The 18,093-nt window shown below is 34.5% G+C and overlaps 1 protein-coding gene across 4 annotated transcripts in view; it reads left to right on the forward strand.

The window, feature by feature from the left end:
- The window catches only part of LOC113404101 (protein cycle), a 97,140-nt gene that overhangs the window by 72,846 nt on the left and 6,201 nt on the right, over positions 1-18,093 (forward strand). For 3 of the 4 annotated variants that reach the window (XM_026644862.2, XM_026644861.2, XM_026644864.2), the window contains 4 exons: positions 5,123-5,227; positions 15,488-15,559; positions 16,011-16,347; positions 17,705-17,822. In XM_026644862.2, coding sequence (XP_026500647.2) covers positions 5,123-5,227; positions 15,488-15,559; positions 16,011-16,347; positions 17,705-17,822 — 632 coding nt within the window. The remainder of the gene's footprint in view (positions 1-5,122; positions 5,228-15,487; positions 15,560-16,010; positions 16,348-17,704; positions 17,823-18,093) is intronic. The other variant, XM_064220539.1, reaches the window with a different exon arrangement.

The raw sequence follows: 18,093 nt of genomic DNA on the forward strand, positions 1-18,093 counted from the left end.
GCGGCAGAGTTCTGGCCGTTACACGTGTTACAAACGTACAATATTAGTTGGAAATAATTAAAAAACTATTTTGTCAAAGAAGAATACATTTTTTTATTAACAAGTATTTCTACATAATGTTGTTATGTAAACTCGAAATTAATACAAAGGTCTTTTAAAGTACTTTGGTTTAATTCACACGACATTATTTGTAAAGCAATTTCTTCATAAGGGATAACTAGTGAACCGAAGGCGAGACCTAACAATCCACTAAGTGGTAGCTATTGTCTTGAAGTGTTTGTGATGATTAACTCAAACGTCGTGACGTGTACTCCGAGGGTCGACGAATATTGGTTTTATAAGCGAATCCGGTATCATTGATAACCGTGACCACCTATTAATAAACGATATGACGTGTTTTGTAATGCCTGCCTGAAAAACTTACTAAAGCAATACACATACAACGTGTACCGGAAATAACTCCGCTTCAGAGTTGCATCCGCTTTAAATTCTGACTATTAACGTGACGAGCGTGAATTTAATATTGTTTTATACTTAAATCCGAAAAAGTTCAAATACAATAGTATTCAACGTGCAATTTCAAAACTCGTGATGGAAAAACCGCGTAGGTATCTTGTTGGAAGAATTCTCGAATCAGAATTCGACTGACAGCTGCGAGGTAGTTAATTCGTATGTCAATCAAATCTGCGGTTAATGAATATCCTGCGGCCTGGTGGATCAAAAATCTTTATTTTTTTTTATATGTACCACCTAGTAATAGTTTTACACCTCTTTAAATAAAATAATTGTAAAGCATATATCAATGGAAGTTGAGCAGTAAGAAAAATGAGCAGTAAAAAAAGAAAGAAAAATATATTTTACGAAAATCAAATTCAAAATATACTTTATTTATTTATTTGGAAAACAAACAATTATAATTACACTTAATAGTAAAAAACAAATATAAGAAAAACATAAATCGATCAAGTTTCCACTTAAAATGAATAAAAACAATGGCAACTTTACTACATAAAGATACACCCGATTCACCTGAGGTTCAAACTTAATATAATATAGTTTAAATCGTCGAAATCGTTCAATTCGTTTGCAGGTGATCTAACAAACCTGAGCCGAGATGGCCCAGTGGTTAGAATGCGTGCATCTTAACCGATGATTTCGGGTTCAAACCCAGGCAGGCACCACTGAATTTTCATGTGCTTAATTTGTGTTTATAATTCATCTCGTGCTCGGCGGTGAAGGAAAACATCGTGAGGAAACCTGCATGTGTCTAATTTCAACGAAATTCTGCCACATGTGTATTCCACCAACCCGCATTGGAGCAGCGTGGTGGAATATGCTCCATACCTTCTCCTCAAAGGGAGAGGAGGCCTTAGCCCAGTAGTGGGAAAATTTACAGGCTGTTTATGTATGTTTATGTTATGTAACAAACCAACATCTACTGGAAAACTACGACGCGTTGTAAATAGAATATCCCTTATTTTTTATTATTGGCTAAAAACAATTTGACAAAAATGTAAAAAAATAATCCTTATTGCCTGTAATTGTTTGTATTCTATGAACAGATGTATAACTATTCTTAGCGGATACGTATATATAGTACTTAGTAGGTATAACTGACGGTGTCGTTTTGCAAAAAAGTTGTGGGCGAGCGAAAAGTTAAGCAGGTATTACGAATGCCGGAAATGAGTTAAATATAAAGTTGAAATTATTTCACGCAATCGTACACGTGGATCGTAAATAGAGGGGTGAAAAATGAGTTTATGCTTTCTTTTAGGTTAAATTTGTTACGAAAGAAAATTCAAAGACAAAGACTTTTTTCAATGTAGAACAAATTAGCTTGACTATTATAAATTTTTGAGCCCTTCGCACGCTGATTGTCAGCAACGTATCAGAAAAAAGGGTTGTCAATGGGAGTGCTTTAGATGGGCAGTTTTTATAACTATAAATTAACATGTGCGAATTTATTCAATTCAAAAATAGTCACTTGTAACGTTATTTAGATAATATATCAGTAAACAGGGATTTCAAACTTAAAGGATCAGCATCAAGAATGCAAAAAGTAAAATGTTAATATAATATAATTAATTGAATATACTTAATATAATTAGGTTTTAAAATGGACGAATTATCATTGAAGCGTGTTGCGCAATTGTTCCTCCTATTGGATGCACTTTTCTGCGTGCTTAGTCTAATTGATGGCATAATTACAGAAATTGATCTGACATTGAATACGGATCAATTTTTTTTTATATCGGAGCTCGAAACTCCCTTCAGGATGTTTTAAACAAAGTAGGAATACTAAGAATTGCCAATTGTTGAAATTCGACGATCTCTATTATTAAGATCTTGCGAAAAATATATTTCGTATATAAAGTTTCGAACAGTTTCGAGTTTTTTTTTATTCTTAATGTTGGTGGCTGTTAAAGGTAATATAATAGATTAACAAACAGATGAAAAAATGTGTCTTTGCCTAATTATATATAGATAAAAAACAATAAATTCATGCTTGTCACGTCAATCTCGTCGGTCATCTTCGTTATCTTATCTTTTTGTATTTGTTTTTATTTTTGTGTTCCTGCAATCTTTATTACCAGCACATAATTATATCTGTTGCATATTATAGACAGTAACATAATTTGACTTTGAGGATGATTTTTTTTATGAGTCTCAATTTAAAACGGTTGAAAATGCAAATCGCGGTGTCTACTACCGGATCCAAACTAAACCATTCAGAGGCCCACGCAAATACACACACACACATTATCCCCTGGCCAACCGTTCAAGAGAGGTTAGTCGTAATATAAGTACAGAAGATTTATTTATTCTTTATATAAATATATATAAATAGCTGAAGACCCAGCTTCAAGTAAATAGGAACGTCAAATAATTAACAATATTTAATATAGTTTACAATATTTATTTTTCCAGTTTTTGTTACAATCATCCATTATCTTCCGCTTTTCAACCCAGATTAACAATTCCCGTCAAATTCAAAAATATTCTTCCTCTACTTTTATTATAAAAATGTCAAACCAAAAAGTATTAAATAATTTACAGGCTTACATATATATATATATTAAAACCTTCTTCGAAACGCGCTGCTTATTCCAGTATAAATTTTATATTAATATTGGTTTAATTTTTTCAATAAGGCTTAACAAAAAGAATGCCTCATGCTTTTACCAATAGTATAAATTTTGTATTTTCACAATAATACATCATTTCGATAGCATCAGCAATGATCGGATGCATATTCGAGATAATTACAAGTAAAAACCAATTTTTTGGTGTTATAAATACATTTTCGGCCTCCAAGTCTTCAACGATAAGATTTCACAGATATTTATAAATTTACAAACTTAAATTATTACCTACAGACGACTTAGATATCTTAACAATAGTCTATGCCTATAATTATGTTCAACTACTTTTATTTTTTAGTTTTTAGTTTATGAACCGATTTTAATAATCCTTATTGCGTTGGGTTCAGTATAGCTTCAAAGAAGTCCTCATTTTACTTGTTAAATTAGGGAATTTATTTTTATTTGAATTGTAAACTCAGAGGGTTAGAAATTCTAAAAATAATAAAAAAAGACCTTTCTGAGTGACTGGTCCACAATTTTTGTCATCCTCGGCCCTTACTTAGCTCAAAAACTTATCCTTGCGGTTCAGAGAGGTCTTCAGAGAGGACTGTCCTGTGCACTGGCGCTGATCACTGGTCTTGGGAACAATGCCACAGGACAATCATTTGGATGGCGTGTTTTTTATCATTTAGTTATTATTACATTTTATTTTATTTATTTTTGACACTATTAATATATTTCTTTGCATAGCTTTTAAGTTTAAGTTTGTCAATAAATTATAATATATGTGAGTAAAAAAAAAAAATATCGCAATACTAAGAACTATTATGTGGGCAACATAATATAATCCAGGCAAACTAATTTAAAGGTTATACATACTCATATTTTTTTGTTTTCTATCGAAATACATCATATTTATAGAATACTACGTGCAATGTAAGGCGAAATTCCTATAGCTACTGCTTACTCTATAATAATCTATTGTACTGCTTTTGCCTAGCGATAGTAAATAAATACGGAGCGATGTCTGCGCCGATTTTATGCATTAAATATTTGAAAGTATTTGACAAAACATTCCATCTTTAGAATGCATCACAATTGGAAAGAGACATCCTGTGTTCTGTCATGTATCCACAGCTCGAAGATCGAATAGAATATAATCCGTTTCCATTATTAATCACACTCGATTTGATGAGCTGTTTCATTTTATCACATAAGAGGTGGAAGACGGGCTGAGTAAGCCAGTGTAACTACAGGCACGTGGGATAGAATATCTTAGTTTCCGAGGTTGATTGCGCATTGGCGATGTTAGGAATGAATAATATTTTTATAGCGCCAATGACTATGTAGGGACATTACTTACCATCTTTACATACTTACCATCAGGTTAGCTCACTTGCCAGAATAAAACAAAATGGAGTAATATGTTTTTGTTTAAACAATAATATATTAGACATCTTGTCATGTCACGATTGCTTCAGCAACCTTGGGAGCAAAATGTTATGTGCCTTGGACCTGCAGTTACTCTGGCTTGCTCCTCAAACCGGCATACAAAAAGAGAATATCAGATGAGTCAAATCACAAAGCCCACCAATCACCTAGTACAATTTATTATGTTTATGTATGTACATAATATATACATGAGCCAATACACATATGTTATGTGTATTGGCCCATGATTTTGTTTAATTATTATTATTTTGTTTTTCGAAGAAAAGCTACTCCGTTTTATTTCATTATTTATATTACAAGCACCCAGCATCAAATTATAATTATTATATTTAATATTCAATACATTCCAATGTATTGAATATTAAATATAATAACAATATTCCAAACTGTTTATATAATTGTGATAATTTTGTGTTGTATGTTGATCGCTGCGAATTATTATTGTTTTCGTATGTATATAAATTCCAGTAATATTTGTATATAAATTCCATGTGCTAGGAATAAATGGGAAGATGTATTTAGTAGTCCTGCCTCGAGGTAACAAGGCGGGCTTTAATATACTATTTGTGACATTTAACGTATTTTAGTTTGGAGACTTACGAGATGCCAAGCTGCGACATCCCTATATCAGCACCTTCGGTACCCGTACAGCAACCAGAGAGCGCTACTCGAAAGAGGAAAGTTTCGGTTTAGTAAGTACATTATTTATATAGTTGGTTTTTTTCTTAAATATATTTTAAATTAATGGCTGAGCCGTCGAACAATGTTAGTAGGTACTCAAAACAGCGATGGTCTCAACACAACACGACTGAATTACTAAAAGGCCCAAAGCCAACGTCTTTACGTCGTTTCCGTGACTCGAACACGTAGAAAGTTATTTTATATTTATTTATGTGAATACAATTATATTAGTCAGACTCGGGATTTGGACCTAAGGTTTGGGATCTCATGAGCTAGCCACGGACAACAACAAATCAGCTAGGCAAAATAATGCACACAAGTTAGTAAGCCGAACACTTGCTTACCATGCAACTGGGAGCTTATCTTGTACGCAATGTCTGTTTTTCGTATGGAATTAGTGTATCTTTATAGTATACATTTTGTACACGATTCTTGCTAAAAATATGTCCTTTGTTTTATGTGGGGAATATTTCGCGATTCATTTTTTTTTTAGTATTAGCTGCCGGTAAATTTCCCACTGCTGGGCTAAAGGCCTCCTCTCCCTTTGAGGAGAAGGTTTGGAGCATATTCCACCACGCTGCTCCAATGCGGGTTGGCGGAATACACATGTGGCAGAATTTCGTTGAAATTAGGCACATGCAGGTTTCCTCACGATGTTTTCCTTCACCGCCGAGCACGAGATGAATAATAAACACAGATTACACACATGAAAATTCAGTGTTGCCTGCCTGGGTTTGAACCCGAAATCATCGGTTAAGATGCACGCGTTCTAACCACTGGACCATCTCGGCTCCGCGCTGTCGCGATTCATAATACCTATAATATCCTTCGCTAAGTGATCGAAATTCAATCAGAACTTTTTTTAATTTGAATTTTCATATTTAGCTCTTTTTTTTGCTCTTATATCCATATTTTTATTGCTAACAAACAATTGAGCTCGTAAATAGCTAACAAACAAAAACATAAAATGGATTTTCAAATAGAGCTGCCCGTCCACCTTCGTCCGAGTGAAATAAGAAATTGATTTCTTTTCCGATCGCAACGTCATATACTTATCAATACTTTCCAGGAACTTTAAAATATACAAAAGAAAAAACAAAACAAACGATTCAACTGGTTGGAAGGAGTTAAGTGCAATATACACATACACAAAACCATCTTATCATATTATAAAAATCAAAATCTACTTTATTCAAGTAGGCTCTTACAAGCACTTTTGAATCGTCATTTAACAAACTATTTAAAGTAAAGCTACCACCGGTTCGTAATGTAGATTCTATCGAGAAGAACCGGCAAGAAACTCAGCAGTTACTCTTTTTCAATATCTAAAAATACAGTCATGTTAGTTAAATACAATTATATATGTATGTTATAATCGACTTAAAACATTTAAAATAAATATTAATGAGCACTTATTGTTATATTTTAGTTATATACAAAAGATAACGTAAGAGATTCATCAAGAACACAATTGACAGTTCAATTTTTACAAACCAAGATGGATGCCCCTTTTGCCCTACCAATTCCCTCAGTATGCAACAATAACGACAACAGTTGATTTTCTACTTACTTATGTTATATATTCAGAAACACCGGTTTAGTTTATATACTGGCAAGTATATCTATGTTCACCAATGTTTTGTTCTTATTTACAATTCATCTCGTGTCCAACGCCGGAGGAATACGTCAAGATGGAATTTCCATATTTAGTTAGAATTTCTAGTACATATTTAGGTCAATCAAAATCTAAATATGTTACAATGGATAGCGCATAATCTTATTCGTCCGAGAATAGAAAGCAGCAGCTCTCTGAAATTGCTAAATCATTTTCTGTCCACGAAACCCTTAGGAAACAATATTTATTTTAAGATAAATAAAGTTCTTAATTGTAAACAATGAATTTTTAATTAAAATAAAATTTAATCGTGTCACGTTATTATTCAAAACTGAAGGTGGTGAGGGTGAGGTGAGGGTCTATAAAGCCTTCTCCCGATATTCACTGCATCTTCTGATAAACATTTTAAGTACATTGGTTCTGTAGATTTCATTTACACGTTAAGCGGATTGGCAAATGGGCCACCTGATGGTAAGTGGTCACCACTGCCCATAGACATTGGTGACGTTAAACAATTTAACCATTCCTTTCATCGCCAACCCGTCACCAACCCTGGTAACTGAGACGTTACGTCTCTTGTGCTTTTAGTAACACTGCCTCACACCCTTCAATCCGTACGTAAGTACTAAGTATTGTTACTTGGTGGTGGAATATCTGATGTGTAGGTGGTAATTACCTAGACATGTTTGCACAAGGCCTTTATAGTCTATCTGCCCGTCCTAACTATGTACGATTGGAATAAGTTTTTATTTTGTTTCAAAGAATCCTGAAACCAAGTTGCTGCGCTACCTACTGGATCCAATTTTAGGGGAAATCAAAATCGATTTAGCTGTCTAAGAGTTCAGATGCATGCCGACATATAGAAGATTTAAAAGAAATATACAAAAATATATACTGTTGATGTGCCTGTATTTATTGTATAATTAATTTGTATTATTTTGTATTTTATATATGATATTTTTGATAGGGCTCAAGTGAATCAACACGGTTTCATAGGATATGTTACGTGAACGCGCTAGCTTTTCACTTTATTTGTGCCAATTCAAATAAATAAAGGTTTGCTTTAAAGTTTTAATTAAAATTTTCAATGGAAATATACTAATAAACAGTGGTTTACAATCGGCGATACCGCGAAGAATAGGTACATATAACAATATAAAATTGGCTGAAATATATGTGAAGTAGAATCAGTACCAATAAAATGATTTCTTGAGATTCTTATAATAGAAATCTTATATATAGACTAGCGATCCGCCCTGGGTTCGCACGGGTGCAATTTTATGACATAAATAAAGTTTGTACCCAGTCTGTAGCACTGAGCAATGACGTAGCTCTCCAGTGATAAACTTTTTAGTAGGGGTCATTAGTTCTGGAGATTACCTCCTACATACAAACTAACAAATTTCACCTCTTTATAATATTTATAGATATTCTAGTAGTTTAGTAGCGTGTGCCTTAATCTTCTTATGATCTTTCGTTTATATTAAACTTACTACTAGTTCCGCCTTGTGCGAGTAAAATTCATACAATGTTACGTATTCCTCGCCTCCCATTTCCCCCTTAAACTTGACATTGCGGCAGAGCGTTAGCGGAGTGTTCATTTATAGGAGAAAAATATATTCGAAACTGCTTTCTAGACTCAACAATTTTGGATGTGCATTGATGACCATTAACTCAGTTAACCTAACTGGTTAGTCAGTAGTTTTGGCTGACTGACCAAATAATTTTATAAGTATTACTTCGCTATAAGATACAAGAAGGAGTAACCTCCTACCAGTGAGTGTAAAAAGTCTCAATCGCTTTATAATATTCCAAATGTTTCGAGACAAGAATATATATACAATTCATGTACATAAATCTCAACTAAATATAACGGGTTAAGATACCAGATACCGGTAAATTGTGTGTGTGTTTCAATGTCCGTGTTTCAGTGCCTAATCGATACTTATATAATCGAATGACTATATACAACTATACACAACGTACAGCTAAAACTACCAGACAACAGAGGGGGCTGGCTTAAGGGCGGGGGGCGGCTGTATGAATTTTATCCGCACGAAGTCGGGACGGGCAGCTGTACTTATATAACTCACTAGTCAAGCTAATAAGGCAAATGCTAATCCCAGGTAAACCCTATTAAAAGACGTTGCGTCATTTTTATAAATTATTACCTAGGTGCAGAATTGCTTTGTAAAACTGTCTGGCCTACCTAGTATCATCGGGTCGGTTTAAAAAGTGTGTGAGCCAATTTAACTACAGCCACAAAAGACGTAACATCTTAGTTAATATATCCCTATAATAGTTTATGGCGTGTTATGGTTAATATTTCATACAGTACCCATTTCTACCCATTAGCTAGACCGCAAATATGTCATAAATTGTGAGCAAATAGAGTGCTGTGCTTGAACACAAAGCTATGCCCTGTGCAAACGGCTGTCAGTCATGAAGTCAAAGTATTTGTCCATTGGCAATACCTTCTGGCAGCAATTATAAAAAACCAAATACAAATAACAATAAACGATTTTGTTATATGACGCTATATGTTGTTCTCCAACGAATACGCGTCGAAGCGTTCCCTGGAATTCGGTTAGTAAATTACCTATTTCATAGTTTTAATTAAAACCTTGTTACAAATAGGTTCTTTTTTAATTTTCAATCTAGCTTCTCATTTGAAAAATTATGTAAATACTCATGTGGCTCGCTTCATTCGCTTATAAGATTATCATTCTCTCGTTACTGCAGTGTTGAGTTATTTAATTATTTTCTTTATTTAAAGTAGATAAGGAGACCGCGAAATAGATCACCTGCCATAGACATTTGTCAAATATGAAATATTAACCATTCCTTACATTACCAATGCGGGAACAACAATACTAACAATTCCTATTTGTCCAAAAAATATCTGATGTCGTGCTGCTACCCTCTCAGGCGGCCTTGTTCAAAGCGAGATCACCAATTGAATTGTTTTTATTTAATATCTTCAGGCTAAGCCTCTATCGCCTAGAATATATTAAAAATGTAAGGCCAGATTCTCTGCTCAAATTCGTCCCACTCTCTGCTAAGTTCTGCTCTTTTTATTGTGCACTTCATTACGGGTTATGCTTGTCTTAGTTTTTTAATATGAATTCTACTACCCACTTTATAATATTAACAATAAGACTATCTGCGAAGGTAAACTGTCAAAATTATAACAAAACAAGTCACTAATGAACATTTTATCTACTGGTTGAATTGACGTCACAAATAGGATAACCATGTTGGATATGTCGAAGCCACATCAAGCCTTCGCATTTCAACGCAGCTATTTTCAGATACATCAAATTCTTTTGTCAATCCTATACATTTTGGTATTTCAAAAAAAAAGAGTTCGTCAATCAAACGAATGTGTCGAAGCCCGTTCGTACGATATTCATATAGTTCTATAGTTAAACTTGTGTTTTGTTATGTCCATGGAACGCGCTAGGCTATTTAAATTATACAATTATATAAAGTTCACAAAGACGTCGTTAATAGAATAACCCTTGTACTTATTATTTCCCCAATTCTATTCAATCACAAAGCGACCAATTAACCCGCCGAGTGACTGACCTATTGCTGTTGTTGGCGGAGCACCTGCTACCAATATTGTGTTTTAACGAGGCTTTCAAATCTAAACGCTCACAGAAACATAGCGTGATATAGCTTTAGCTTAGCTTACATCATTTAAAGACGAATAATACGGCGTGCGACGAAATGAAGCCTTGTTACCCAATCTTATTGAAAAGATCGACTGGGTTTAAACTTAGTAATTTCTGTCATTCACAATAACGGTATGTAATGATATTGAGATGTTCCGCTTCTGGGATAACGTCTTCCATCCTAGGTATTATAAAGTTGTAGTTAAGTTTCCAAAAAATATAAAATACGTACAGTCAAAGGAAGTTTAATGCTTATATTGTTACCGTTATTTTTTTAACCTTAAGATGTGCTAAAATGTACATTGACGATAGTGATCTAGTATACTTCAAATTGTATTTAGCTCAATATTACCGAAAAAAAAAAATTTTGTTACGAAATAATGAGTCTTTAATATTTTTAAGTCTGGGGCACAATCTAAAATACTTTACTTGGTGGTAAAACTTTGTGCAGGCCCGTCTGGATAATATTATTGTTTTTCAGATTGAAGGGCGAGTTAGAGTTTGAGGACATTTTAGCTCCTAATGTTGAATGGTTGAATAGTCGAATGGCCGATGGTGTGACTTTCCACCAGTCTGTATGTTCGAGCATTCTTTATAATATATATAAGTAACTTTTATCATCTATATATTTCAATTGCGATGTATTCACAGTAGAGGGTGAACTTTATTCATTCTTGTATTTCTAGGTAACCCTTCGTAGTTTTATAATCTACCGCCGTTCCGTGTTTATATTATACGACTTCGCGTCGCTAGCGGCCGGACTGATCTAATAAAATATAATTGTCTTTGAAAACAGAGTTGTGTGTTTTATTATCGGTACGTAATTAAAGCGACGTTATTATGTATTTTCCTCAATTCTGCAAATGTAAATAATAATCTTCTTACGTTTATATTTTAAAATGAGAGTTTTGTTAATATGAATGTGTGTGTTTGTATTTTATTTACATTTACTACAGTTGTCTGCCTTCGTCATAACATTATATATAACAGTACTATTGTCGCTCGCGTTTTAGGGGTCAAGTGTTAGGTAAAAAAAAGTTGAAAGATGGGGTTCAATCTTGCTTCAAACTAAACTTTATTTGGTTCAGTTCAGTGTTTGGCCATCAAAGGACAACATACAGACAGGCAGAGCAATTATTGCATTTATAATATGAGTATTGATAAATGCAACAGTGAGTTTATATGTTAGGCTTTCACATCTTAAATACTCAAACGACAATCATGAAATTTGTCATACATTTTGTTAGGGGGTATACACAGAAAAGAATAAAACCGTAAAAAAAATTAAAAAAAGAACGGCCCCGTTCTAATATTATATTTAATAATATCATTGCATTACAATAAACAATAATTGATGTCGACCTGGCCGATTTTTAAACGGCAGTTAATCTCAAACGAAACAAGTCACAAGCGGAACAAATTGTATGTGTGCATTACGCACACGAATGTACTTACCATTCCCTCGTATTCCGTTGAGTCAATTCCACCACAAAGGGACTTAGTTCAGGCACGGGACTGACGGCCTTACGCGCTTAGCCATAGCCATCCCATTTCCATAGCCCATAGTAGATCCGTGCGCAAACAACATATTTAACTTGTGCAATGTTTCTACCTGCATTTTATGAAGTCCTTAAAGCCTTATCAACTAACATTGTAATATGTTCGTCAGTATCACAATTCAAGGAGTCAAATGGGTCAGAAATCCTTATCGTATCGGTAACATTTATAATTGCTTTCTGAACTCCTTAGTACGCGCTCTCTCGGGGGGCGTTGAACTTTAATTAAACTAAGAGTTCCCACTTTGAACACATTCGCAATTTATACGTGTCATACCTGTGAAGCAAATTGTGTGTGTATTTTGTATGTTATATATAGGCGGACAGTAAATTGGGCCACCTGGTGTTAAGTGGTCACCACCAGTATATTGGCGCTGTAAGAAATATTAAGTATTATTTGCATGGCAATGCGCCACCAGCTTCGGAAATTAAGATGTCATGTAGTTACACTGGCTTACTCACCCTTCAAACCGGAACAAAGCAATACAGATATTGCTGCTTGCCGGTAAAATATCTGATGGGACGCGTTGTGTATCCCTAGAAGACTTGTATAAAAACCTACCACCAAGTCCATATTGTAGTGACATCACTGTAACCGCGACTGGTAGCTAAATTAATTCTTCTTGCCTAATTTCAAACCAGTGATAGCTTTATATTTAATAGAATCCTGGAAAAGAATTACTTAAATAACGTATATTTTGATTTTATTTATATTTTATAAGCAATACTCACATTTATCTGAGTATTGCTTTCTTCTACGCTTTTCATGTCAATAATGGTATTCTGTATGTAATCAACCTATGTTCAAACCTTTTGTAAGAGTACTCGAAACTCAACGCAGAAACTATTTCTTGTAATGTTATAATGTTATAAATATTATACTATAAATAAGGATCATTGAGTAAAATAACTTTAACGTATGAAGGAAAGCGATCATCAAAAAAACGTATTACCGTAAATCGGTTTTCAACATTTCACGAGTGAGCTCAGGCCGGTCACTATTTATATATCGATATTTAAGTTATTATATGTCGATATTTACGTTACATCACTGATTGTCGAGCTTGCTCCTCCAGTCGCGTCATTTGTTTTTAAAATGTCCCTTCGATTATGTTATTAACGTAAAAAAAACAGCAAAGGAAACGAATACGAAAAAAATATTGGTGTCACAGCTTGTAACACAAACGCTGTAATGATCAGTTCTTCTGTAACTTATGTAATGTTACATATTGTATCAAAAATAGGTGAAATTTCATAGATACACCCAATCATTCTCTGGAACCGTTACGAAACATGCGAATGCTCCTGGTGAGGGACCGCCTTTACGGAATACCACTGATTCCATTTCGTTTCTTATCGACGGGACAATAGTTATTTTAATATTATTTTAAAGATCATTATTGCACAAATGAACAACAAAAATGAATGATTTCGCCCAGGGGCTAAGACACGCGATTCTTGATCAAAGTTCAAGCCCGGGCGAGAGCTGGTTACTGATTATTATCAAAGTAGTGAAAAGTATAATAAATTATTTCGAAACAAACTTCAACTTCGCTATTTTGAACTGTAGATTAAATAAATAAAAATATTTTCGCATTGTTATACTTCTTCCAAGCGAATAAAGGTAAAAAACCGGAGTTACAACTTTGGCAGCATACGCCGTTTGCTGGCATTCAATGAGTGTACAATGTCGTTGTCGTTCGTAGTAGCATCAGTACTTCCGATGTGCCATTAAAATACAGCGTTCCAGGCCGAGGGCCGGATGTAACGGCTTTCAGATTGCCAATATAAGCTTAGTGACTGTCCTCTTTGTGACACACTGCCGTGTAGATAGTGGTTTTATTTATTTATCATTATTTCAGTTTTTAGGGCTTCGATGACTATGACTAGCATTAGATATTGAGTTCTGGTTTGGAGGGTGAGTGAGGAATAACAACAAGGAATATGACATACTCAAGGTTAGAGGGACATTGTCGATGTTAGCGATTGTTGTATTTCTAACACTACTAGTTTATTTGGGGGTGACGACCTTCTATATGCAGTTGCCAGTCTTCCTTTTCTCGCTGGAAAAACGCTCTTATGCGTTTCCCCACGCGACGTGGGGCGGGGTGAATGCCTGCTAAAACCAGCGGTACCCACACCGTCTTTTCAGGGGGACATCACGGGAACGCTTAGGCATGCTACCTCTAAGATGCAGGTGCCAGTCTGGCTGTTTTAACAAAAAAAATAAAAAAAAAAGAAACATGGCAAATAAACTATAGATATGAATAGTTATTATTAAGATAAATATATGATATCACTGATTTTTCTGTAGATTTTTTACAATTATTATGATTAGTACATTGTTTTGATGTATCGCCTAAAGTTGAACCAATGTTAGCCATGTAAGCGTACGAAAACATTCTTATAAATTATATACACAAACCTTCCTTCTTTATCGCTTTTTCTATCAGTGAAAACCGTATCAAAATCCGTTCAGCGGAGAGAAAAACGGAGATACTGACATGCAGAAATCGACTTTGGTTTATACTATTAAATAGATTTCGATTCCATTCGTTGATTCCAAATCATCTGGAGATAGAAATAACTTTGAGGATATTAAACTCACCTAATCAAATAATTGTTTTATCGACTTAATACGATTATAGTTTCAGCGTTAAAAAAGAAATAATATTATGATCACGAGACAAAAAATATAATTGTTATATGATAAACACAAATGTCGTATGTATTACGTAACTGTGAATGCAAATTTAGGCTGTAGATATGTTAACTGATTATCAACCAATTCACGTTTAATTTCTTTCAACGAGCACCAACTTCCCCCTCATAATCACCCCGTCTATCAACCCCATAATATGTTTCGGTAACATACATATATAAAATCGTTTGTCCTTACTCAACACTCAGCAAAACCTTTAATCTAGTTTAAAAAGATGAAATTTTGTATATATGTTTATTTTACAACGATGAATCCGCTAAGAAATTTCAACTTTAAGAGGAAATAGTGGGAGGGATCAGTTAGTAAAAATTTTATCCGTACGAGCTCGTAACGGCTAGCACTTATGAAGGCTATCGAATATAAATTAAAAATATTTCTACAATATAATCAAGAGTTCAGACACGGACAATCTCAGCTCATGTTTTTCTTGGTGGTAGAGCTTTGTGCAAGCCCGTTTGGGTAGATACCACCCACTCATTAGCTATTCTACCGCCAAACAGCAGTACTAAGTATGGTTGTGTTCAGGGACGTCACATCTTAGTTCCCAAGGTTGGTGGCGCATTGATGTAAGAAATGGTTAATATTTATTACAGCTCTATTGTCTATGGGTGGTGGTGACCACTTACCATTAGGTGGCCCATTTGCTGGTCTATATCATAAAAAAGTGTTATTTTTTTTAAATCTTTGTATTTTGTTTACAGTGCGACCAGCAGCACCTACGACGATGACGGCACCGACGATAACCGTTCCAATCGAACTTTGCCCGACAAAAAGTAAGTTTTTATTAAATAACGTGTTATTAGTTACACGTTATCATCTATTGCTCGCTCTCCGATAACATTAATTTTGCATTCGAAAGAAGGAGACAAAACATCGTGTTACTATACAACTGTTAAACAATATTATTAGAGAACATTGTAATGTAGTATTTCAGAAATTTGCTTGTTTTTTTTATCTTTCCGTTTTTATAAGGTAGTCCTGGATTAATTATGTCGGCTGTATTCGTTAGGATAACAATTTGATATAAGGTGACGTTGCTGCCAGTGCAAGAATACGTACAACCATTACTGTGTTCTGATTTTATTAATAAGTTAAAGATCTTAACGTATGATCTTGATAACCAATTGACTCCTATTTACTGGTATTGCGTGAGTTTACTCGACGCACACATAATTGTTGTTGCAGCTTATGCTAACTTTATTTTATTTTACAATCATTTTGCAGGCAAAACCATAGCGAGATTGAAAAACGAAGACGCGATAAAATGAACACATACATATCAGAGTTGAGCTCAATGGTGCCTATGTGTGGCGCAATGGCCCGCAAGCTAGACAAGTTGACCGTGCTCCGTATGGCCGTTCAGCACTTAAGATCAGTACGCGGTGCACTTTCCGCGGGACCATTGACAGTCAGACCGCGTCCCGCTTTTCTCTCAGAGCGAGAATTGAACGCTCTGGTGCTCCACGCGGCTAAGGATTGTTTCTTGATGGTCGTTGGCTGCGATCGCGGGAGGCTGCTTTATGTTAGCGCCTCAGTTACGAGACTATTGCATTACGATCAGGTGAGATTGGTTTTATGTAATGTGATAAAACTAAACGGTGTCATACGATTGAGCGAAGGTTTTGATTAAACGTATGTCATGTAATAATGTATACAATTGTTAATCAAGGCAACCTTTCGTATTTGCTTTTGCGCTTTCAGCACGCTCACAAGACTTGACGAAAATTGTATGTATTGTTGTAAATGTCTTGTACGTCGAAACGGCAAACGATATGCTCCTCTCTTTATCGTGCCCTCTCCTCCCTTTTGTATCTATGGCACATATACAATATATATACCTCGCTGCTATATATAATTGTGTATTTTACTTTTATTATTAATTCCAATAACCATCAAAGGAAATTGTATATAATGTTAATAAAAATATAAATCGTCTTTATGTCAATAATATCATGATATAACTTAATTTGCTTAGTCTTAGTGTTTTAAAGATATAACTTAATTTGCGCACTCTGCCTGTTAGTAACTCTATATGATCTTTAAAATTTAAATGCTTGTCAAGAACATTGAATTTAATTTTTTCGGAAGAGGTTATAGTTGGACATTGATAGCTTGGGTTGTTTTTATTGGAACAAGAGTGAAGTTTGAGGAATACTGGAGTTTTTGGTTGAGAGTTTGAACGAATGGAGAAAGTTACGAAATTAGATTATGTAGCGTTGATTGTAAGGTGTAGAGAGTGGATTCAATGCTGGACGGAGTTCAGTCCATTCTGGGCTATAGTTTGGAGTTCAGGCCAAGATTTACCAATGAAGGTAATAGCGGTATCGTCAGCAAAGGAGACAATTTGTCCATTGGGTATATGCATTCGACAAAGGTCATTTTTATAAATAAGAAATAGAATTGGCCCAAAAATACTACCCTGTGGAACGTCGTAAGAAATCGACAGCTCATCACTAACATGGTTGCTGATTTTGGTAATTTAAGAACGATTAGTAAGATAGTTATTTATGGATTTCACATCTCCACCTTTGAATATAGGAATTACTATAGCCTTCTTGAATGATCTTGGAAAGATGTCCATGTGGAAATTAATAACTTTATGCATCGCGAATTTTTATCTGAATAATTTTCATTGCATTGACGCGCTCGTTAAATTTAATACACGCAGAGATTTATCTACGTGTAAATCGACGTATCTGTGCTTTATATTTAAGGACGAAATGTATGAACAATATTGTTTTTATTTTTAGTTCTCCTGTGATCAGATGTTTTTTTTGTATTATTTTTTTATATGTTATATATTTTTTGCAAGCTATTATTAAATTGTTTCAAGTTATATTCTAGATAGTAGACATAACGAAATAGTTGTATACTACTAAAAGTGTTACGAAAAGGTAAATAAAAAATTTTTGTTGCAGTCCGAGTTACTCGGTCAGAGTCTCTTCGACATCTTGCATCCAAAGGACGTCGCTAAAGTTAAAGAGCAGCTCTCGTCCTCAGACCTCAGCCCTAGGGAGCGATTAATAGACGCCAAGAGTACGTATCGATTCATTCCTATAAACTATTCCACGGAGAGCGGGGATTATGCCTTCAGAACGCGAAGTGCGTCGCCTCAAGTGCGGTCACACTAACTTATATCCTATATTTAATAACTTTGCAGCGACTGACGGCGCCACATAGAATTGCAAAATTATGAAATGTTCTGTTATTTGTTAAAATAAGATAATCCATATTTAATAACCAATTAAATCATTGTATCTATTTTTAAATATATTTTTTAACTGTGCTGTGACGCGTCATGCGGTGT

Source organism: Vanessa tameamea, chromosome Z (assembly GCF_037043105.1).
Source record: "Vanessa tameamea isolate UH-Manoa-2023 chromosome Z, ilVanTame1 primary haplotype, whole genome shotgun sequence".
Taxonomy (NCBI): domain Eukaryota; kingdom Metazoa; phylum Arthropoda; class Insecta; order Lepidoptera; family Nymphalidae; genus Vanessa; species Vanessa tameamea.